The following is a 25,026-nucleotide window of genomic DNA, read 5'->3' as shown; positions in this document are numbered from 1 at the left end:
TCTGTTCATGCTAGTTTTATTTATGCACAAAGCTCGAATTTACATTGAACTTGCGTCTTCCTCGACACATATATCCCATGTGTCTCACTCTTATCTTTACTACTTGGGCGCAACTGGTGGCCGTTAGAAAAAATGAACAAATTGGCCGCATCGTTCTACCTACCTACCTACCTACCTACCTACCTACCTACCTACCTACCTACCTACCTACCTACCTACCTACCTACCTATCTATCTATTCTCGATGCAGTGCCAGATAATCAATATATTGAGGCTTTTATTCAATAGGAGCAGCATATAGACTTCATTTATAAGTTAAGGTGTGAGCAAAAATGTATTCTTCTCTATGTAACGGTTTAAATAATGTTTTCCTGCTCTGCCTATCAAATAATGAATATATCGTACAGTGCAGTGAAAAGTATTCGTTCCTTTCCTGATTTCTGTGTATTTTGCATATTCATCACTGACAAAGGTTTCAGATCATCAAAAATATTTTAATATCACACAGAGACAACTCAAGGATTTATAACATGCATTTTTGAAATGTTGATCCTATTTATTAAGGCACAAAAAAATTAAAACCTATCTGGCTGTGAAAAAGTAATTGCCCCATGAACCTAATTGCGAGTTGGGCCTCCTTAGGCAGCGACAATCGAAAATCAAGCGTTTACGATAATTGTTAGTGAGTCTTTCATATTGCTGTGAAGGAATTTTGGCCCACTCTACTTTGCAAATTTGTTTAAAATCTGCCATATTGGAGGGATTTCTACCCTGAACTGCCTGTTTAAGGTTACACCACAACATCTCATCTTGATTTAAATCCAAACTTTGACTTGGTCCTTCCAGAATCATCATTTTTTTTTTTGAGCCATTCAGAGATGGACTTGCTGGTGTGTTTCAGATCCTTGTCCTGCTGCATGATCCAAGAGCGCTTGAGTTAGGGGGGACGAACTGATGGCGGGACGTTCTCCTTCAGGATCATCTGGTAGACACCAGAATTCATTGTCATATAAATCAGGAAGGGGGCAAGACAGACCTCACCAGTTCTTATTACACATATAGAGGAATATTTAAATGAAAATAAATAATGTTTTGAAACAGTGGCTTATTGTATTCATCAAAGCCCCAATGTGTAATATTTGACCATTAGGTGGCACTGTATTGTCTAATGCGAACAAAAAACAATGCCACAGGGTACAGCGTAGCACCAAGTTGCCAGATAGACATGGCGGCAACCTTAGTTAGAGACTCCACCATGTCCCGGTAAAAGAAATACAAATTTCTCGACCTTTGTTTTTAAATACAATATAACATTGGTATGATAGTTTGGGTATTTTTACCTCGTATTTAAGTCAATGTTTTTTTACTCAATGAAATTACCATTGGGAGGCACTAAATATTACACTCTGTCCCTTTAACTATATTAAAAACGTTATTTTTAGTCACAATTGCCCATGTGGAACATATTGCCACATATTTTTGTTCAATGTCAAAACTTGCTTTGTTGCTTAAAAGGAAGTACGGTGAATAAATCTAGTAGTTTGACAGTGTCTCTGCACTGTCCTTGCGTCACATTTGCCCAAACGATAAAACAAGTGAATTTGTATCGGACATACCGCCTTTGTTTTGCGTCACGCCAGAATTGTTGCTGTTGTTCTCATTGTCCGGACTCTCCTTCAAAGTCCCATCAGAAATAGGTTGGTCGGGTCCATCGGGTTTTGTTGGTTGGTCTTCAGATGAAGATTTAGACTCAGCTGCAGTATCTACTGTGCGGGCACAATAAGCTTGATTTGATAATATCACAATACTGTTATCACCCTCGTTTTTTGTAGTTAATGGGGACCAGAACCCCCCCTATTTCTAAACATTCGCTCCGTCGTGTGGTGCTAGCAACAATAGTCGACCGGCGATGTTTATTTCAGGAAGAAAAAAACGGGGGTAAAAAGCCACTCATGACGCAAATTTTATTTTTTTTTGCCCCTGCTCTCAGCAATACTCGACTGTGGATAATGGACTGCAGCCAAAGCAGTGCAGTTCATAATGGCACACCTCAGTGGCTTCGCCGTCGCATGTCTCTCAGCAATAGTCGACAGGGGATAATGGGTAACAGCCATAAGTGGGCCTTTCGTTTTAGACGGTTCAGAAGCGCACAAATCCTGACAGAAGCTACTTTTTTCAGTCCCCGCTTGCAGCAATATGGGATTGGTGACAATAATTCGTAGCTCATTTTATGGTAAATGGTCTGCATTCTTTTAGCGCTTTTCAAGTCAATGAAGACCTCCCAAAGCGCTTTACAATGTGCTTCACACTTATCCATTCACACGCCAATAGCGGCCATGCAGCCATGCAAGGCGCCGACCTGCTTTATTGGGGGCATTAGGGATTCAGTGTCTTGCCCAAGGACACTTCGACACATAACACGGAGGAAATCGAACCTGCAATCTCTTGATCCCAAGACGAGCGCTCTACCTCCTGAGCTAATCCCGCCCCATTTTATGCAGAAATAAATAATAATAATGGCGAATAAAAAGTTGCCAGGACAAACATAAGTGCAGTGTCTCGGTCTCTGTAGTAGTTGCCCGGGAATAATAGATTGAGGCAGCTCAGGTGCTGTTCAATTTAGGTGGAAAGAACAGAAAAAAGACCTGCCATGTATGAAAATGTACTCCCTTGGCATCCTGCTCTCAGCGATAGTCGACAAGGGATAGTGGCCAAAACCTTTTTATTTTATTTTAGCGGGGCCAGAACGGCATTCCTCCTGACAAAAGTGCCAGCTCCTCACAGGAATATGGGGTTGGGGAAAATGGATCACGGCCGGAGAAGTGCAGTTTACTTCTTGGAGGACAAAACAGCAAAACAGTGCCACCAGACCAGAGAAAAAGGCTCTTTGTCACAGCTATATGCTATTAGGGGTAAAGGATCGCTGAATAATAAGGTATGAAGCTTGAAGTAGCGATAAATTACAGACATGATCTACGTTATTCAGGAGGTCATTGACACCTATCAAAATAACAACTAGACGTGAAAATTCTACCGGACAAGGCACCCGGTACTCGACAAGCTAATTACACCCAGTTAGGTTGCAACTTGGGCAGCACGGCAGCGCGGTGATTAGCGCGTGTACGGCACAGTTCTGAGGTCATGAGATCGAACCTCCTGTGTGGAGTTTGCATGTTCTCCTCGTGCGTGCGTGGGTTTCCTCCTGGCACTCCGGTTTCTTCCCACATTCCAAAAACATGCATTTCAGGTTCATTGGCTGGCTACCAGTTGAGAGTGTCCCCTGCCTACTCCCCAAAGACTCCTCCAGCACCCCCGCGACCCTACTGAGGATAAGCGGTGCAGATAATGGATGGATGGATGGAGGTTGCAGCCTGCAAGTATTTCTGAGGCTAAAAAGGAGTCCGATTAATAGACAGCTTAAACATGTTGCAGCTGTTGGGTGCTGTGGGAAAGTCCTTCGGACACATCATTATGAGAACTGGGGTGTGTGTGTTAGCAGAAGGTGGAGGTGGGGTTAGTTTCAAGGAAAGCAGAGATTAGGGCCCTTATCCCTACAGAAAAGGATTTTTTTCTAATTGTTAAAAAATGGTAGAAACAAAAGTTTGTCAAATTATTATTATAATTTAATTTATTATTTTTTTTCTGACACCATTCTATTAAATGTGCATGTTGAATATGTCTGTTCTATTAGCCAATGTAGAACTATTTTTTCTTAGCTTATACTGTCAAGACCAGAACAGAAGGAGGACCCAGATGCGTAACGTTACTCACAAGTTTATTAAAATATAGAGGAAAGTCAGCGCCAGCGATCCGGTGCTCGCCGGACGCGGGAAGCAAGCAGCTCACGGGATCTGAGCGATCGGGGTAAAAAAACGGTTTGTTAGCCGGGACGGGAAGATCAAAACGTGGTCAGGGTCAAAAAACGGGTCGTAGCAGGAGACAAACGGGGAAATCAGGAACGGATGAGTGGAAAACGGGTGACAAAAACGGGGCGGACGGGAGTCAAAGTCAAAAATGCTTGCCTTGTGAAAACAGAGGTTCGCTGACGGACTGACAACAGGCGAGTGAAAGGACTGAGCTTAATGAGGAATGAGTAATCATGACATACACAAAATATTTTGCTCAATTTTGGTGTTATGATACATTTTTGAAAAAACAAATAACATCCATCCATCCATTATCTGAACTGTCATCCCAGCCATTTTCGGGCAGTGGGCAGGTGACACCCTGAACTGGTTGCCAGCCAATCACAGGGCACACAGGGACAGACAATTCACTTGCTCATTCACTCCTGGGGACAATTTGGACCGGCCAATCAAGCTGACATGCATGTTTTTGGGACTGTGGGAGGAAACCGGAGTGGCCGGAGGAAACCCAGGCACGGGAAGAACATGCAAACTCCACACGGGGAAACGGTAGATGGACTCGAACTCTGAACCTCCGCACCGTTGGGCTGCGTGCTAACTACTCATCTGCCGCGCTGCCCAAAATAATCAACACTGGTAAATGCAGCAAAATAATCTACCATCTGTCAAAATAGACATATATTATGTTTCTTATTTAACTGAAATTTTGATTTTTTAAATGAAATTTAAAAAAATTATGTCAAGTGTTATAAGCTTTTGAAAAAAACATCTTTATAGAAAATATAGAAAAAAAAACTGAAACAAAATTACTCTAAATGAGCTATTTTATCTGCCGATTGGGCAATTCATCATTTTTCTCAATTGAGTACGGTAATTTTTTTGTTTTTTTGGGAGGGTAACATTTAATTGTGATTGTATCGATAAATTGATTACAGCAAAGCAAAAAATACAGCTACATTAAATTAATGTCACGGTTGCCATGGCGCCCAATTGGCCCCGCCCGATGGCATAAACTGCTGCTCATTGACAGATTGGCTTTCCATCTATTTAAGCTCAGTGCTCTCATTTTTCCTTTGTCAGCCCGTCAACGAACCTCTGCCGCGCAAGACGTGGGTTTTGACTCAGTCCTGTTTCCTGAGTGCATTTACTGTCCGGTATTGTTCCCGTTTATTTTTGTCCTGTTTATTATGCTTTCCAGTTTTCGTTCCCGTCTAGTTGTCCTGTTTATTTTCGATATCCTGTTTCATTATCTATCCTGTCTGTCCCGTCCTGTCAGCAGTTAGCAACTCGGGCAATTCGTATCGATCTCGTCAGCCTCTGGCTTCCTATCATTTCACGCCAGACTGCTGCCTAACGTGCATGACTCCCTAATTCCTGTTAAATAAAAGGCTTGTGTGAGTAACGTCACGCTTTTGGGTCCTGATCCTGTTCTGGTTCATGACAATTAATTACTGCAGCCCAATTGTGGTCCACTGTTACCCCTCAAAAAACACAATTATGATCTCTATTTTTTGGGAAAATGTATCTACTTTCTGGACAGTGTGTGATTTAAATAGAATATCTTTTTTTACCAAAATGGCATGGTTTAACACAGTGGTCACTAAACTAAGGCTTGCGGGCCGTATCAGGTCCGCCAACAGATTTAATCTGGCCTGAGAGACGATGCTGAGAGAAGCATAAGAAAGCTACTATAGTACTTAATTATTTGCAATGTTTTAATGTTTTTTTTTAATTTGTTTTGGGGTTTTTTGTGGGGGGGTTGCGGGGGCGAATTTTGATTTGGATCACATCAATGAATGTATTACAAAAAAGCTTAATAATAATAATAATAATAATAATTTCCTTGTATTGTCATTCTGTGTAACAATGTACACAGAACGAAATGTCGATTGCACCTGACCCGTTGTAGCGAGCCGATGCAGCCGCAGCCAACAGAGGGCGCCGCCGACCACTTTTTAAGTCTTAGGAATGACTCGGCCGGGGCGCGAACCACCGAGAAGTTATGTATATTTTTGGTCCATTGTTTCGACTCAGGTGGCCATCAACCCCGCCGGCTTAGACAAATGTGTTTTCTGGTGGCTGTAAGACAAGCTCAAACATGACTCAGTTAAACCTTAAATCAGAAGAAAGAAAGGAAAAAAAGAGAAAGACAGTCCAAGAGTTAAGTAAATGTAACTAGACTGCACCCACATTTGTTCAAAGGGTCCCTCGTGTGGTAAATGGGATTATTGCAGAGAACAGCCTGTCGAGCAGGGGTTACCAACTTGATGCCCACAGACACCAAGGTACCCCCTTAAACACCCTGAGTAGCCCATGGACTGCTTCCCAAAATAGCTCACTAGTGATGGGTCATTGTGATTTTCCAGGAATTTTGACTTCTTACCGGTAGAAAAATATCAGTTTCTGTAAATACAAGATCTATTCTTCCCAAAATTGTTAAAATGTACGTATGGAAATCACTCAGTGGCCTGATAAAAGTTAGATCTTTTAGTGGTTGACTGAGCCCATTTCAACCCAACTAATACATACAGGATGGTAATAACATAGTGATAACATACGTTGTTACCTAAGTCATGAATTTTAAAATGGTAGCCCTTTGCACTAAACAGAAACAAAAAAATTAACCCTCAGCTTCAAAAGGTTTGGTTACAGACATCAATTGGCTAAAATTAATAATTTTTACACGCTCAAAAGTGATTTCTATACAACGTGTTTTACTGTTCTATGACATTCCCCCCAAAATTTATATCTGACGTTGTTTTAGTAACTTTAGCGCGAGGGTTACATTTACGCCGTGCATTTGGTGGTGAAATGAAGCACGGTAATGCGTACCAGCTACGAATAACTAGTAAGCATCCAGACTTCTATGTTTTAAGCACTGGTGTATGGGGATACTCCAATCACAATTTAGTGATACATATAGTGTGGACTGAAGTCAGGCAGACGATTTGTTTGGATGTGTCAATATGTCAGGAGAAAGACTGTATTGCTCGGTAGCTAGCAATGCTAATGCTATCCTCAGTTTCTCTTCATAGCGTCCTATGTGCTTTCAGACGAGGTCAACAACCTTATCCGACAGCTGCACAATATTCCTTTGACTTGTCATTGCCAATGGTGTGGAATTTTTGTTTACTGAACTCGTTTACTACAGCTTACTACGGTCCATCATGGTGTCCTCTAGTGGTTAGGGCACGTGTGTGCAAAGGTTTAATACAAGGTAGATGTTTTAATAGTGTACTGAGCCTATTTCAATTCTACTTCTAATGATTCCAACTTGATAGCATAGTAATAACATAGTAATACCATGATTATTTTAGGAATGCATATCAAAATGGTAGCCCTTCGCACTAATCAGAGACAAAAAATTAGCACTGAGCTTAAAAAGGTTGGTGAATAACCATGCAATTTTTTTACTGTTTTCCAAATCTCCCCAGAACTGTAAAATAAAAAAAAAAATGAAACAAATAAGAGTGTTTTACAGTAATGCACACTTCCCTTTTCAGTGAGTGTCGAGCTGAAGAAAGAGGAAGTGAAGTCCTCTCTTACTCTTACGTTCTCTTACTTTTGGGCTGGTCTCCTTCCTTATTTTTCGACGCGTCGTCTTCTGCTTCGTCTTCCTTTGACCTTTTGTCACCGCTCTCAAATGTCTGCAAACCTGTGAGGTTTATCAAGGACAAGTTAGCACCGATCTCCATGCATCCAAGTGCATTTTTTTTTTCTTTTTTCTCGATTTTTGGTTTTGAACATTGTTTGGCTTAGCCACTGAGAAATGCAACACCGCATTCCTGAAGGTGACAGTAGAGGTGACAGAAATTAATGATTGAGATTTATCATGATTTATTTAGTTTATTAAGTATTATTATTATCATTTGAAGTCACAAAACTTGACATTTGGACAGGAGTGTGTAGGCTTTTTCTGAAAACCAGGTGTCACCAGTGTGGTACCATGGTAAATCTTACCCCCACTAATAAAAACCTGAATAGTCTGCCGGTCCGGTTCTGAAAATAGCTCAACAGTGACGGGTCATTGTTATTTCCAGGGACATTAGTTTTCTAACTGGCATTACAAATATTGACACGGTCAGTGTCTTGGAGTACATAATCAATTCTCCCATAATCCTTTTCAAAATTAGCCCAACATTTATGTATAAATCCACTCAGTATCCTTTTATAAGAAATCAGTGACCTATATTTCACATTGACAATATCTGTATATCTGTTTGTTAATGCAACATCTATTGCACCCTGGTCATCCAGGAAAGGGGATTACCTCATTATCAAGGTTTATTCATTTTCTTCATGTTGAGGTTTTAGAGTTTTTCCTCGCTGTCATGTAGGTTTTAGATCAGGGGATGGTGTAATAACAGACTGTAGTCTGCAATGGTCTGTGTTCTGTGCAGCCCTTTGAGACTACTAGTGATTAAGATGTCACGAAGCGGAGCGGTGAACAGGAAATAATGACCCATTCGCATAGAAGTACTCACAATTTATTGGGGGCGGATGAGGAGGGTGCGCACACTCGATCCGGGGATCGATGGTCGCGGAGTGGATTAGAAATCCAAACAAAAGAAAAGTTGTCCAAAACGGATTAGACCAAAAACAAAACAGGATCAAACGCAGGCAGATTTACAGACTAGGCATTTCTCAGAATTAAACAGAAATCTCACAGAAGTCTCAACCAAAGTTTAACAGGTATAACAAACGTTCCAGCAACGCACCCTTCAAAGGAACGCGATTAAATACTGTCAAGAAGCAATCAGCCAGTGTCCATGGGCAGGGCTAGCTGAGCGCCATGGCAACCGCACCAGACATGACATAAGGGCTATACGAATAGACATGACTTGACATGACATTGGGCTGCCGTAATTATTTTTACTCCTTTTTGACCCTGACTCCTGTCTGTCCCGTTTTTGGTCCCGTTTTTCCACCTGTCCGTTCCTGATCCCCCCGTCTGTCTCCGGCTACGACCTGTTTTGATCCCAACCAAGTCTGCTCTCCCGTCCCGGCTCACGACCCGTTTCTGACCCCGACAACGTTTTTGCTCTTCTGTCCCGGCTATCGACCTATTTTTCCGTCCCTGACACCGCCATCTCCCGCTACGGAAGATCCACATCCATATTCGGATCACTATCCGATTGTGAGAGTGACTTTCTTCCCGCGTCCAGCGAGCAACGGATCGCGGGTGCTGCCCTTCCTCTTCCTATATCTCAATAAAATTGTGAGAAACGTTACGCGATTGGGTCTACCCTGTGTGCTGGTCGTGACGAATGAATAAGGTTTTAGTGGTCGACTGAGCCTTATCAATCCCTATTTCTAATAATTACAACCCGGTTCCAACAAAACTATTGTTACTTTAAATATCAAACTAGCAAGGGATGCTAGTTAGGAACAAAAAAGTATTTCTCTGCCACTCCTGCTATAAACAGCGTATTGACTGACCATTGTATGGTGTACTGTCATTGGCCAACATGGGCTCCACGGGGCTCAAGGGCACGTTGGCATCATCTGCTCTGGAAGTAAAGTCAAGAGCGTAGCGCTAGAAAACAACAAAAGTCAAAGATATTTATTTTTCTATGACGAATTTTTAAGATATCAGTAAAAGTGTGAAGGGATATTTTTCAATCAAGTTGTGTAAATGTTTTTGAAAATCATCGTTAACCTCCTACACTAACCTTTGCTCGCCTCTTGGAGACGTAGCAAGCGATCCCGAATCCGATCGCTACCACGATAATCAAAATGAGAATGATGATACCTTGGAGGGACAGATGAAACACATAAATATTACATTTAGGAAAACACTAGTAATCTATGTAATGCTTAACTAAAAAACGATTAAAAAAATAATAATAAATAGAAAAGAAAAAACAAATGCAACCTACCAGTGGTGTCGTAGCCTCTGTTGATGCGAGGCTTAGCAGTTGTGGTAGCTGTTTAAAGAAGAATTTCTCAGTTTATATGTATACTGTATGTCCATACACATATATATGTACATTCTAATTTTTTGGGGTATTCAGAAAGCGCCATCAGTACTTGTTAGATGCAACCAGTTTATAAAAAAGGGCCTTTGTGCAGAATATTCCACCATAACAGTACTTTCATTTACCTCAAATGTATGGTTTTGGTTTTCCGGACCGCCCTTTCAATACAATAGTGCTTATTTTATTTCCTTAGGTTTCATTTTGCACCAGCCTTGGGACCACCCTCCCAGTATAAAAGTTACTGTCAACCATTTTGACCGTCCATGAGTGAATCCCATTAATATTGTCCAGTAGCTCATTTGTGCCCAGAATATTCAGTAATAAAACCACTCTCAGATGGAATTTTGACTGGACTCAAACGAATATGAAGAGGAAATTAAGTTGCTACCTTCATCAAAATTTAAAGAGAATATTAAGTTCATCTGATGAAGTCTCTGTGATAGGGATGTGAAGCGAACTATTACACGAAACTTTTAGTGACATGTGATCCAATTTGAAAACACTGCTGCTAAATGGAGTTTGCCCACTTAGTCTGGTATTGAACTGTGTTACTCTAACTTACTTTTGTCTTCCCTCTTTTCCATCGTTTTAGTGGAGTAGCTGTAAGAAACGGTCATGGGTGCCGGAGTGGTCGCATTGGCTGTGCCCTGAGTTTGGTTACCTGAATCAAGAAGATGCCATGAGTCCAATGTAAATGGTTTGACACCAGAACTAACTTTAGGACTCAAGATACCTCTGTTATCAGTCCAAGGCATGACAGTTACACTAGCGTTAGCGTAGCTCGTCATGGTGATGTTGCTGATATCAGGGCTAGTGGAATTGACGTCACTTTCCGCCATTGTGGAGTTTAGCTGTTCCGATTCCGAAGTCGACGTGATGGTCGGCATTTGAGACGCCGCCAGGGAGAAGAAAACCAAACCTGAAAGAAGGAAAAATAGAGGGATGTTGGGAAAATTAGGGATGTTAGCGTCACCAGATAAGGATTAAGATTATTGGTTAAAAATATGCATAAATGCTACTAATCATATGATTGCAACCAATAATTCAAACTGATTTATGACCAAAAATACTAAAAAAATGAATATTATAAATGAGAGTCAATTTTGAAGGGACAGTGTGTATTATTTGCCCACCACATGTTGCTGTATTGTGTAATGTAACCGAAAATGAGCGCATAAAAGCACAGGGAAAAATGTAAATCACTGAGGCTCAAAGTGACCAAACCACACTACAATTTGCCTAGCCTTAGCAAGGTTTTTGTTTTTTGGGAATCTTGTTTTTCACTGCCTACCTTCGGAGGTCTTATGCAAGTGTTTCTGGACTTTTTTGAATGATGTACCTCTTGGTGAAATATTTTTGAGCCAAGTGCCTGCTTTCTTAATTTCCTCATGCTGAGGTTTTTCACAATAAAATAAGAATAATTGTCTGTATTAAAGAGACACTGTGCTAACAAGAACAAAAAAGTATACAAACTACCCAACCATAATTCTAACGTTTATGCCCAACCTTTTGCAAGCTTTTTGGGTACCCGTAGCAGCAAAATGTGTCTGCTTCCCCAGGTGAGGCTTACGTTATGTCAAAAAAGCACATTTCTTGTACTATTAAATGTTTACATGATTATTCATTTATTGTTAATTAAATTTATATTGTTTTTTTCCCCTAGAACGCGCTAAATAATACACACTGTCCTTTTTATTCAGAATATAAAATACTTACTTTCATTGATCGTTTATTCTGGTCTGTTGAATGTGACTTTCAAATTTAATGTAATGAAGCTTACTGATTCAGGATGAATAAAAAACGATATTTATAACATGAAATGTATAAGTTAACATTGGGTAAATGAATAAGAATGTCACAAACAAAATTTGCAGTACAGCGTTTTGTGCGGGACAACAGGGTTCCCCTTAAGAACACCTGAACAGCAGACCTGGTATAAAAGTAGCTGGGTTATTGTGACTTTCTAGGAAATGTGATGTCTATCTAGTGTAGAAAATCCATGACATGATCAAGTCTTTTAAAATTATTTTAAGAAAGAGCTTACCATTAGTAAATATAAACCACTAAGTTCCGTTATACAAGGCAGATGCTCTAGCGGTTGACAGAGTCTATTTTAACCCTACTTCTAATGATTACAACATGTTAATGACATAATAGTGACATAGGACACACTGACAGTGAGGGAACTTTTTGGTCCAAGCGTGTTTGGAGGAAGAAGAATGAAGAGTACAATCTGAAGAACACTCCTTCAGTGTGAAGCATGGGGGTCGTAGCATCATGCTTTGGGGGTGTTTTTCTGCACATGGGACAGGACGAGCGCACTGCATTAAAGAGAGGATGACTGGGGCCGTGTATTGAGGGTGTCCCCTGCCCACTGCCCGAAGATAGCTGGGATGGGCTCCAGCACCCCCGCGACCCTACTGAGGATAAGCGGTGCAGACAATGGATGGATGGGTGCATGGATCATGGTAAATGAGGTACTACAGGAGATCTCACAACTCACTGTCATTGTACCCGAGTGAGACCTTGTCTAGAGAAGGGACTGCACAATACACAAAGAGGTAAGTATTAGTTTCAGGAGCGAGCAGCAGCAAGTCAACTGCAGGAGAGAGAGTGGGAAAGGTGAGAGGAGAGAGAGTGGGAAAGGTGAGATGGCACAACATTCATTTGGACAGGTAACTTAAAATTAGTTTTACCTGGTTATATCAGTATTATTTTCCCCCCATTTTATTAACACTCCACTTATTGAAACATGAATATTTTGTTTGTTTGTTTGTTTGTACATGATTCAATTGTTTGTTTGTTTGTACATGATTCAAATTGAATCTTTTCTTCCGGCGCCGTCACGAATGGCAGCCACTCCAGCAGCTCCCGTGTTATTTTCGATTGTTCTCGATTGTTCTCAGCTCAGGGATGCTGCTGGAAATGTGAATTTCCCTTCGGGGATGAACAAAGTATCTATCTATCTATCTATCTATCTATCTATCTAGTAACAGCATAGCAGTAACAGGATGACTTTCTTTAGACTTGCACTAATCAGGAACAAAGAAGTGGCTTTCATTTTCAGACATAATCCACTCTTGAATATAGAATAAACTATGTATTTACGATAATATTTGTAGCTGATTCAAAACGGTATCTCAAATAAGCATATTGTATATAAGAAGACAAAATATAAGCGATGCAAAATTGAATAAATAACTTATGTTTATCAATGAAAAAAAAAACAATGAAGTGTTAACACTAGGAAATTACATATACATAAATAAGTTAGGATTCATTTTAAATATTAATTTAACAAAATAATAAATGGGAATCTAGTCATCTGAAACTTTATTTAACAAGTTCAAGGGATAATTATGCAAAACATTTTACAAAAGAATTCACAAGGTTTGTACTTGTTTTAGAGAAAATATCAAGCAAAACACACATTATAAACACAGATTTTTATCATTAGCTTTAGCTCTTTTTTATATGATTATTTTGTTCAATAATCTGTCACTTTTAAAAAACTCACAAAGACAATAGATGAAAAAATGATGTACTATATATCTCTTATGACAAGAAATAAATCTTAAACTGTATTTAAATAAATTCAAGAGATATTTATGCGAAATCCAATTGAGAAAAATTTACCATGCTTGTTTTATAAATAAGTAATATGAATTAAACATAAGATAAATGGAAATAATTGGTTATTTCTATTATTATTATTAAATGTAAATGATGATGATGATGATTATTTTTATTATGATTATTATGAATATTATTATGACGGTTACTATTATTATTATCATTATTATTATTATTATTATTATTATTGTAAGGGCTATACAAATAAACATGACTTGAGTTGACTATTATTATTATTTATTTTTTCTCTTAGTCGTCAAGGTGATGTTTATTTTGCGTTTCCTCCACGTAAATGATATTATTTATAATAAAGCAGGACTTCAATTGAAATTTGCTTTGTTGATTTTAAAACAACTTCACCAAATTGAAATTTGAATATATGAATAAAGAAACGTTTTAAAAATATATAACAAAAGATATTTACTTCCCCGTTACTTTGTCACATTTCAGTGTTAAAAACATAAACCAAAAACATCTAGGTATAATCAAAATGTGTTTATTCCACGCATAAACTCACCCATCGTAACCAACGTCAGCATGATGCGAGCAAAAAAGCATCCAAAGACTGAAAAATGAGATCGAATTTTGCGTTTGTGTGCAGCCGGAAATCCAAAAAGAGGATGAAGCCTGCAGGTCTACTTACTTGCACTGATGCAATGACTATGATGACATACATGATTCTTAACGTTTCTTTTCTCAATTTCACACGTTGGATTTATACTCATTTTTGTGTGTATGTTTTGATTTTTACACTAAAGAGAGTCTCATACACAAATCATGACACCGTCCTTCTTATTTCAGTACACAGATGAATTGAAACTCATTTTTAGACACAATAATTCTGGCCGAGTTTTACATCGGTTTAGTACTGGTGTACACCCACTAGGTGTCGCTGTAGTTTAAGCAAAGGAAAGCGCAGTAAAAATGACCATCCCAAAAGACAGTTTGTTTATTTTATAATATAATGTATTTTCTTCCGTTTGCCTTTTGAAATTATTCAGAAAACGTTTTCTTGGCACGTATACGTAAATATATTTAAGATTTTCTTTCGATTTAATATGAATCCAATGATATTTATTTGCAATTATTTAACACATTTCCCAATTTGTATTTGAATACGTTATATACGTTTTAGATTTTATGCAATTATAATTATTTATTCACTATAACGTAATGAATGTTTTTGTCTTTCAATAAACTTATTTTTATTATTTATTTTATCTTACAACGCTAAATGTGTCTTTTTTTCTTTTTACTATTTTCCTTGCACTGCTATATGGGATTATTTACCTGTACCTTCAGTGCGTTGATTTATATAAAGTATACTGTGTAAACTATTATAAAAATAAAAAAGAAAACCTGAAACATTCAGGAAACACAACCTTTCCCTTCTTTTAACTGAATTTAAATGGTCATTTTACGTGCAAAATATTTATTAAGTAAAATCTTTAATAGAATACTAACTTTTGTAAATATAAATCTAACAATACTATATTTTATTCAACTGATTCACTTAGTTAAAGATAGTTTATTCGTGACTATAATTATAGACCAATTAATAAAAAAAAAGCATTTGTTGTATTCTAAATGTGTCAATATATAAACCGGCAATAGTGATACGTTTAAAGTTTAGTAGACACTCAAAATAAGGAACGAATGCATCAATGGATTTTAAACTTGCAAGGATAACAGGGGAAGATAGCCCACAAGTCACATAAGAAATGTCAACCTATTCTAAAAACCTTCCCCTGAGCCCTTTCTTTAATCAAATCTCCCGGGCTACAAAAACAGATCTGCCCTAAAGGGTGTGGTGATCAAAGAACAGTAAATTGACCAATGGTGTCAATGATGTAAACTATATGATAATAGTCAAAATAAGAACTGAGGATGCAGGTGTCCAAAAAAATAGACTTGTCAATTAATTTAACTTAATTAAATTGAACTAATTAACTTGGTAACATTTGTGTATCAAAATTAATAACTTGAAATTTCTGAATTTTCATTACTGGCAGTCTGACGTTTTTCATTCTTATTTTTGCCACTATATATTAATATCATTGTTTTATTTTATGCATCTACTGTCATGATTACTCATTACACTCACCTGTGCCCGCTCGTTTGGCGCTAGCCGCTGCTGGCTTCCTGATTGGTTCCCCTTCCTATTTAAGCTCAGTGCTCTCACTCGCCCTTGGTCAGTCCGTCAGCGAACCTCTGTTTACACAAGGAAAGCATTTTGACTCCGACTCGTCTGTTCCTGATTTCCCCGTTTGTCTCCAGCTACGACTCGTTTTTTGACCTCGACGTTCTGATCTCCCGTCCCTGCTAACGACCTGTTTTTTCCGTTTGAGCACGCCACGAGCTCCCGATCGCTGGCGTATGTTTCCTCGAATCTTTTGTGTGAAACATTACGCGATTGGGTCTACCATTTGTTCTTGTTTTGACTTCATATACAGTTTATTTCAGTGTAAATATTTACATTCATGCAATCAAAATTGGTTCCCATGAAACTTGCGTCAGTTTATTTTGGTGGAGAATCGTTCAGCTATAACACATGTTAAAGTCACGGCCCGTGGGCCGAATGTGGCCCGTCACATCATTTTATGTGGCCCACGGGACAATGCTGTGAAAAGCACAAGAAAATAATTAGCTGCAATGTTAAATATGTCCACTAGATGTCACCAAAGCACCCACTGGAGCTGTACATTCTGACTACCATTTATCAACCAGAGAACATTGAGGAAACCCGTTCCAATGTGATTTTCAAAGTCACAGATGAGCAATACCTGGGTGTCTTTGCAGAAGTTGAAAGGAGCTTTGAATGAACTGTAGTAGAAATGAATTCCAATGTTGTGTTATTTTTATCATTAACAATTGCACAGTAGATAAACACTTTAAGAGATTAAATCTTTGTGAAGGAAAAGATATTGAGGGGAAAAAACATAATAATCTGTTTATAATCAAATTTCAAATATCTGAATTACAATTTAATTGTGAGCCTCCGAAAAATACCCCAACCCTCCAGCTAAGGGACACTTTTTATGCCATTCATTCAATAGTCTGGACCATGTGAGAATATTTTTCCATGAGGCCACTGAACTAAAATGACTTTGATTTCATCATAAATATGGATGCAGTGATGTATTTCAATATTCAAACAATATTCACAATTATATGATCAGGGTGATAGAAAGGAGAGAAGAGGTGTTGTGAAAGGATAGTGGGATTGTGGACGCGTTCTTAAGGATGGGCCGGGCACCCGTATGATGCGGCAGGGGTAAACCAGTGAAAGCTGTCGGGCCCTGCTGTTGGACAAAAGAGTGTGTTGTGTCACCCTGACCCGAGTGACATGGCCGCTTTCTGGTGTCCCGTTTCATCTGGAGGGACGAAAGCATGACCAACTTAGGTGCCGAGGTGCCTAACTTGTTTGGGTGTTTGGGCAATTGGGTTGGCCATGGTCAAAAACATTTTGTGTGTGTTTTTTTGCTATTTTTACCCTTTAATTTTCTTCGTTATTGTATGTGTTTGTCTTGCTGTCGGTCACCCCTCTTGAGGGATATGACCAAGGTAGGTAGTAGATAGATAGATAGATATGATCAGGGGCGATTTTAGGTTCAGAACCTTTGGTGTCTGGTTAAAAAAAAATGTTTTTTTTTTTCATTTCACTTAGTTATTTATGATAATTCCAGACTTTTTAGAAGTGTCACTTCCCATTTGTGAACATCACTTTACACTTTGTGGTCAGCGGAAACACCATTACTACACCATGTTCAGTTTTTCCAATTTATTTCTGATAGAGTATACACACATACACATGCGCAAACAGAAGGAGAGGCATAAAACCTATTAGACAATGACGCATTCTATTCACATATAGTTTACACACACACACAACAATTAAGCTAGGCTGATCATTGTTACATTTGATTCAATGCAGCTAAAACGAGGTGTCATATCTGTTGGTGATAACAAAGTCATGGTATTAGGTGGTAAAATAGTTGTTTAACATAACTGCTGTATAACATACTCTCACTGTAATATACCGGAGCCTCCACAGACTCTGCCGCTATGCCGCAAGTGACCCTAGCCGAGCAAAAGAGGAGTGAAGAGGAAGGCGAGAGCGTGCTAGTCATCAAATGGACTAAACCATTTCGAGGCAGTGGAGTAGTTCCGATCAATGTTCCCTCTAATTTTCCACAGGTCTGAGCGTTCACACAAAGTGAAGAACGCTTGAAACAACAGTGAGCAACAGCAATCCCAATTGTGGCAACCAAGTCATTATCAAACATGTCCAAAACTTGACATCACGTTACATTTTGCTGAGTTTGCAAATGCAATGCAAAAAATGTTTTCACTTTTGAATGAATTGACTAATTATTGCAAAGGTTGTACGGCCCACAAACGTCATTTGTTCTTACAACAATTCTTTCACAAGATTTCCATTCCTTTTTTTTCCTGGTATCTTTTGTCGCATAATACTAACATTTTCGGGGGCTTATTTAGTCAGTTGCACGATACACAACTGTATTTAATCACATTTTTTTTAGTGGAAGTACAATGTTGGCAACAACATTGACTTGGTATAGTTAGAAATTATTTGAATGCAACACAAACTTTTTCTTCTTTTTCCCCGTTTTTTTCACATTCCTTTAAAAAATCTTATTGTGTTTATTTTTCTTAGTTTCCTAGTTCCTACTTTTTTCTTTTTGTTCTCTATTTCCTTTTTTTCTTTTTATTTTTTCTGAATTTTTCCTTCTTTTTTCTCTTCCTTTTGTTTTCTTTTTTCTCAGCTTTTCACTACTTGTTCATTTTGGTAGTTTTTTTCTTTTTTGTTCTATTCCCCCTTCCTTTAAGTTATTTTGTACATAATTTTACATAATATTTGGTCATATAGGGATGAAAGAAGCAAAAACAACCTGAAGAGCCGTTTGGTGAGCCAAGCCGAGGAAGCCGGTTCTCGAAAAACTATACTGACTCTACTCAACTTCGTTCTCCTCAACCCGTGCATTTTTACCTTCATGCACTGTAACGTTGACTTAATTTGCTTCTTAATTAGCAATTTTGAGCCTGATTTTTGTGAGCTCGCTAGATTTTCTTGTGCGCGGAAAAGCTCTGGGTAGTGCGCAATTGCGCACACACGCAGCTTAGAGGGAACATTGCGCTGGATAGATTTTCTTGTGCGTGGAGAAAGCGCAGCTTAGAGGGAAGATTGGTTCCGACACTGCATTGTTCACATGATTGTGTGGTGTTCCGGGCCCTGGGGTCGGGCCTCCGGCAGGGGCTGCTGCCGCGGGTGGAATTGGCGTACCTGGGTGCTACCAGGGACTCGGGGAGTGTGTTGGGTGGGCAATAGTAGAGGATACGGCCATGTTAGGCCCTACACCCTTTTTGATTATGATTTGGGTTTTTGCATGTTCAGATCTACCATCACATACCATGATTCAGGAGAATAATCCCCTCTAAGATTATCCACAACATACCGGTATCTGTGGCTAACAAGCTGACGATGATATTTTCACTCTCATTCCTCCTTTAGTTTTCTTCAGAAGATTGGCACTGGCCTCAGTGAAACTACATCTGGTGAAGGAAAATGAGCTGGCAAATCAGGGGAAGACCATGTGCTTGTCAGACCCGCAACCTCAAAAATATTTTGCAGTTTCTGTTGCAGAATGTTGAGTTGATGAGGATGGAGTCAGGTATCACACTGCTATATCTTCGATTCGCCTCTGTGGGTTTCCTGTCTGCTTGAATCAGGAGTCAAAGATACAAGGGAATGGCCGGAGTATTATGAAGAGATATACTAAAGAGCATAAAAAACAGGCACACACACACTCAAAAAATAAGCAGTGATGCTACGATGTATGATCTCAGATCAGATACACTGAGCTCACCCTAAAAAAGCTATCCTTAGGGGGCCTCACGTTGGAGATCCCTGATCTAGGACCATCCTCGGGCATCTCCAGCAGTTTGCAGGCCGTACTGTAGCTACAGCGGATGAGCTAATGGTGAAGAAGTGGAGGAGGAGGAGGAAAACATTTGTATGTGTGTGAGGGAGCGAGGCGGACCACCCACCCGGCGGATTCAGAGGCGCAGGATTCACAGCCCATTCTGCTGACCCAGCTCCGGGCGAGCCCCCTTCCCGATTGTTTCTGAGCGGGAGGAGGAGGGATGTTAAACAGTGGGTTGCGTTTCTCCTTTACGGCGCACAAAAGCCGTCTCAATGGCTTGGAGTGGCCCGCTTGCCTCCGAGACTGCCCTCGGGCCGGCCCACCGACCGGTGTCGAGAGTAACGTGTTACTCAAATGTCATTACAGCATGGAGCGCTAAATTTCAAAAAGAGACCATAGTGTCTACCATACTGCGTTTCTCCTTTGTAATGAAGTCATTCTGCCAGTAACAAAACTCTAAACACAACAAGTACTCAAGGTTGGTATTTTCATACTTTCCGACAAGATACAACTGAATACAGTTACAAGAGCTCCATCTCAAGCAGAGTGCAAGAAGGCGTAATTTCTCCTGACTAATATTCTGATCTTCTCCCTAGCGTATATACTCGCTTCCAAGCAATATTGACTACTATATAATAAAATACTGAAACCAGGGTGTCAGTATATAGGCGCAAATTTGGTTGTCTGTCGCCAGTAGCGAACAGTAGGCAGCACGTGAGGAGGGGGCATGGCTTATTCAGGAACAACAAAATAAATGGGGCAAATGTGAGCAATGAGAACAGGGGGCGGCAGTGGCTCAGGAGGTAGGTCTTGGGATCAAGAGATCGCAGTTCGAATCCTGGCTCTGTGTTACATGTCGAAGTGTCCTTGGGTAAGACACTGAACCCCTAATGCCCCCAATAAGCAGGTTAGCGCCTTACATGGCTGCAAGGCCGCTATTGGGAAATGTGAAGCACACTGTAAAGCGCTTTGGGAAGTCTTGACTTGAAAAGCGCTATATTAATGTAGATCATTTCATTTTCATTTCATTTCAATTTACGTAGAAAGTGTTGATTTTTAGTGTTTTTATTTAAAAAAATGTTGGATATTACCCAGGAATGGAGGAAAACATTTAGTGGTTTGAATACAAAAGACAAAATGGATATGGAGTGTCTCAGCCATGTTCGCTAGCAGGCTCTCAACAAGCCAATAATTATGAAGGGTTCACTGCTTCTGCAGGTTGGTGTACAAGTTAAGCAGTTTTAGGGGGTCAGCTTCAATGTGAGCACCGTAAATACGATAATTTGTAACCTAATAGTTACTTTCAGAGTAACACGCTAATTTTTTGTGTCAGTAATTCAGGGATAACGTAATTAGTTTTTGAATGAAGTAACTAGTAACTGTAACCAATAAATATTTTTTCATTAATGCGTCTTACACTGCTGCTGACCACCCTGACGAATCTGCGCAAATAAATCTTACGTGGGCCTCTGCGTGAAAATCTCTTTTTGTTTACCAAACTGAAAATAAATTTTGGTGGTCAAATGATCGGAATTGTGAAAACAGATGCCATTTGACATATGGCAGCTGGCCAGTATCATATGGTATCACACTCCCACACTAAAACACACAAATACATATACATACTATGTCATACAAACACAATCTCAAAGTCAAATGTATACTCACACGTATACCATTTCCTGAACACTGAAACACAAATCCATGCACAAACAAAAACCGGATATACAAAATGGGGCGACTTTTTGTGCACATGTGCTGGCTAAGATTGTGCAAGTGTACATGAAAGGCTTTGGTTAAAAGGTTAGGGTTAGGGTAAGGGTTAGAGTTAGCAGAGCCCCACTGGTGTAAAACCTAGTGGGGTTAGGGCTAGGGTTTAGGGTTACGTTTAGTCCAGCCCCACTGGTGCCCACAGGTGTAAAGCCTAGTGGATGGGGTTAGAGGATTAGGGTTAGGGCGGGAGCTCAGCAATAAGTGGCTCTGGAGCCACGTAAGCCTCTTTTTTTTTCTCCAATAACCTTTGATAATGGAAAATTCTATGGTCACTATAATAGGGAAAACATGACACAAACATTCTTAATGTTTTCCATTTAATATAGATGTATATAGAGTGTTTTATATACAACATGTGCTGCCTTCCTATAAGGCTTATATACAGATTTATTTATTTTTTTCTCGCTATGGCTCTTTCAAGATTTTGGGTTGCCAACCCCTGGGTTAGTTGTTAGAAGGTTAGAGGGATAGAGAGTCTAGGGTTTACAGGTTAGGTTTAGGGGTTAGGGAGAAGGTTTAAGGTTAGGGTTAGAGGATAAGAAGGTTATAGGGTTTAGATTTAAGGGTGAGGTTTAGGCTTTAGGGCTAGGGTTAGCAGAGCTCCACTGGTGAACAATTAAGGGCTATACAAATAAATGTGACTTGACTTTACTTGACCTAACACTAAACCCTATACCCCTCTAACCCTCCAACCTTCTAACCCAGACCTGGGCACTCCGGTCCTGGAGGGCCGCACGTCCTGCCAGATTTTGAAGTTTGCTCTTCTTTAACTCAGGTGATACAAATTATAACCTCGTTAGCAAGCTAGCAAGTGCTCGTTAACGATACTGGTGATTGGAATCACCTGTACTGGATCAGAGAAACCTCAAAAATCATGCAGAACATATGGCCCTCCAGGACCGGAGTGCCCAGGTCTGGGTTAGAAGGTTGGAGGGTTAGAGGGGTATAGGGTTTAGTGTTAGGTCAAGTAAAGTCAAGTCACATTTATTTGTATAGCCCTTAATCACAAAATGTCTCAAAAGATTGCACAGGATTACATTTACACCATCCCCTGATCTTAAACCAACATGCGGGCAAGGAAAAACTCAATACCTCAGCTCAAGGAACCTTGAGAAGGGGCCTCACAAGTGGTAATCCCCTTTCCAGGATGTTCAGTTTTAGGGCTAGGTTTAGGGTTAGGGTAAGTAATTGGGGTACTCTTTGCTCCTCCAATGGGGACACACGTATTGTGGATACCACCTGCTCTACACCTCTCCCGTGGGTGACCCCAGCCTCTCATCTACTATCCTAACCTGCTCTGGCTCTGCAGGTCCACTACCTCACTCTAACAGTGTATGTCTTAAGGCCACCACCAGCTAATGCAGATCGGTTTTGTCCTAAAGTTGGATGTCACGTTGACAAAATTAGACTATTTATGTCACGACCAGCACAAAGGGTAGACCCAATCGCGTAACGTTTACCACAAGTTTTATTGAAAGAAAGAGGAAGGGCTGCGCCCACAATCCGGTGTTCGCTGGGCGCGGGAAGCAAGTCACTCTCGCAATCGGACTGTGATCTGAACACGGAAGTGGATCTTCCGTAGCGGGCGATGGCGGTGTCAGGTATGGAATAATGGATCGTAAGCCGGGACGAGAGAGCAGACGTAGTCGGGATCAAAAAACATGTCGTGGCCGGAGGCAGATGGGAGATCAGGAACAGACAGGTGGAAAAATGGGAGGAAAACAGGCGTGAGTCAGGGTCAAAAGGCTTTCCTTGTATCAACAGAGGTTCCCAGACGGACTGACAACAGGAGAGTGACAGGACAGGGTTTAAATAGATCCAGGGCGCTAAATGAGCGGGCACAGGTGATTCCAATCGGTAAACATGACAATTTACACTTATTCAGCGCATACAACGCAAATACATCTTGACTGCACTGACCTAAAATCAAATGTTTTTACATTTATTTGTACTTTTTTTGCTGTACAAATTCTCGTGGTTCACTTTTGAAATTTGCATTACCCATGAAAGACGATGCATACCGCCATTTGTTGAGTAATGATTACCGACATGGGTGACACCGTCAACAAGCATCCCTTTTGCCGCCTCCTTGCTTTCCTTTTGGTGCTTTGCGTCAGCACGTACTCGGTTGCTGGCCACGGCATCAGCCTTTGGACACGGAGCTTTGCACGGATTATGATCCGACGCAGGCAGCCTCGCGTACCAAAACAAGGATTAGCGCCTTGGTAAACGCGATGCGAAACAAAAAAAGCACAGTGCCAAGGAAGGAGGAAATAGGCAATATGTTTCTCCTCGTGTTACTGTTGTTTGCTCCAATTCGGGAGAGGATTTATTCGGTGTTTCAATTTTTGGATGCTTTTCAATCATTGTGTGGAGGGGTTTGAAAATGTGTTTTTAGAACATAGCACGCTCATTATGCTAGCATGAACTGATTTGTGCGTTGCAATGCATCCTTAGATGATCTCCCGAGTTCTAGTTGTCTTATGTTAGGGGCGGCAGTGGCTCAGGAGGTAGAGCGCTCGTCTTGGGATCAAGTGATCGCAGTTCGAAGCCCGGCTCCTCTGTGTTACATGTCGAAGTGTCCTTGGGTAAGACACTGAACCCCTAATATCCCCAATATGCAGGCTAGCCTTCCATGGGTGCACGGCCGCTATTGGGAAATGTGAAGTACACTGTAAAGCCCTTTGGGAAGTCTTGACTTGAAAAGCGCTATATAAATGCAGATCATTTCATTAACACGAAAGGAGATATATGGGATTAGCATGTTGATTTAAAGGGATAGTGTGTATTATTTGACCACTGGATGTCACTGTAATGTATTGTTTGACCCCCCAAAAAAGCGTTAAAACACGAGGTAAAATACCATCCATCCAACCATTATCCGCACCGCTTATCCTCAGTAGGGTCGCGAGGGTGCTGGAGCCCATCCCAGCTATCTTCAGGCAGTGGGCAGGGGACAACCTGAACTGGTAGCCAGCCAATCGCAGGGCAGACAGGGACAGACAATTCGCTCGCACATTCACACTTAGGGACAATTTGGACCGGCCAATTAACCTGACATGCATGTTTTTGGAATGTGGGAGGAAACCAGAGTGCCCGGAGGAAACCCACGCAAGAACAGGGAGAACATGCAAACTCCACACAGGAGTTTCGATCTCATGAACTCAGAACTGTGACGCACACACGCTAACCACTGCGCTGCCGTGCTGCCTGGTAGAATACCAACTTTGGAGAATCAAGGTGACCAAACCACACTGTTTTTCTTCTCATTTTTTCTCTCCAGTCTTTTGGTCACTCCGAGTCTCCGTAGTTTGTATTCTTCCTTGTGCATTGTAGCACTCATTTTTGCTTGCATTGCACAATACAGTGACATTTAGTCAAATAATACACATTGTCCCTATGAATTTCAATTGTCATTTGTCTGTTTAATAGTAGGGTACGAATGAATGCAAGCTTCACATGGTTCGCCTCACATCGATCTTCGAGAAGTCTGCTTTCGCTTATTTTTATGAAGATTTAAACAATAAAATGCCCCTTTGCTCATTTTGGGCACTGAAAAACGGGTGCATCTTTGTATTGATAGATATGCACGCATATGCATAAATTTAGTAAAGCCACAATTGATGCTATGCGTATTGTATGAAATGAAATGAAATGATCTGCATTTATATAGCGCTTTTCAAGTCAAGACTTCCCAAAGCGCTTGACAGTGTGCTTCACATTTCCCAATAGCGGCCGTGCAGCCATGTAAGGCGCTAACCTGCTTATTGGGGGCATTAGGGGTTCAGTGTCTTACCCAAGGACACTTCCACATGTAACACGGAGGAGCCG

General features: G+C 40.4%; 1 protein-coding gene across 3 annotated transcripts; it reads right to left on the bottom strand.

Annotated features, from left to right (window-relative positions):
- Positions 1-473: 473 nt before the first annotated feature.
- LOC148360853 (uncharacterized) lies at positions 474-14,111 on the bottom strand. Of its 3 annotated transcripts, none has more exons than XM_088343065.1 (9): positions 13,995-14,111; positions 10,578-10,763; positions 10,407-10,505; positions 9,746-9,793; positions 9,539-9,618; positions 9,306-9,402; positions 7,429-7,521; positions 1,617-1,766; positions 474-982 (listed from the first exon to the last, which is right to left on the bottom strand). In XM_088343065.1, exons 1-9 carry the CDS (start codon positions 14,014-14,016, stop codon positions 873-875), a joined length of 885 nt encoding a protein of 294 aa, XP_088199191.1. In that variant the 5' UTR covers positions 14,017-14,111; the 3' UTR covers positions 474-872. The 3 variants fall into 3 exon arrangements, with proteins under 3 accessions (XP_088199191.1, XP_088199193.1, XP_088199192.1); XM_088343067.1 differs by having other exon boundaries at positions 474-970; XM_088343066.1 differs by having other exon boundaries at positions 1,617-1,763.
- Between the last annotated feature and the right edge of the window lie 10,915 nt (positions 14,112-25,026).

Source organism: Urocampus carinirostris, chromosome 8, assembly GCF_059441175.1.
Source record: "Urocampus carinirostris isolate Australia breed hairy pipefish chromosome 8, RoL_Ucar_1.0, whole genome shotgun sequence".
Classification (NCBI taxonomy): Eukaryota; Metazoa; Chordata; class Actinopteri; order Syngnathiformes; family Syngnathidae; genus Urocampus; species Urocampus carinirostris.
The sequence above is the reverse complement of the archived record's forward strand: the minus strand, read 5'-3'. Positions and strand labels throughout refer to the sequence as shown.

Coding starts and splice junctions, on each gene's coding strand:
- LOC148360853 (XM_088343065.1), bottom strand. CDS start 14,016: ATGCTGACGTTGGTTACGATGG. Junction 9,619..9,745: donor CAGAGGCTACGACACCACTG/GTAGGTTGCATT, acceptor TGTCCCTCCAAG/GTATCATCATTCTCATTTTG. Junction 9,403..9,538: donor TCTCCAAGAGGCGAGCAAAG/GTTAGTGTAGGA, acceptor GTTGTTTTCTAG/CGCTACGCTCTTGACTTTAC.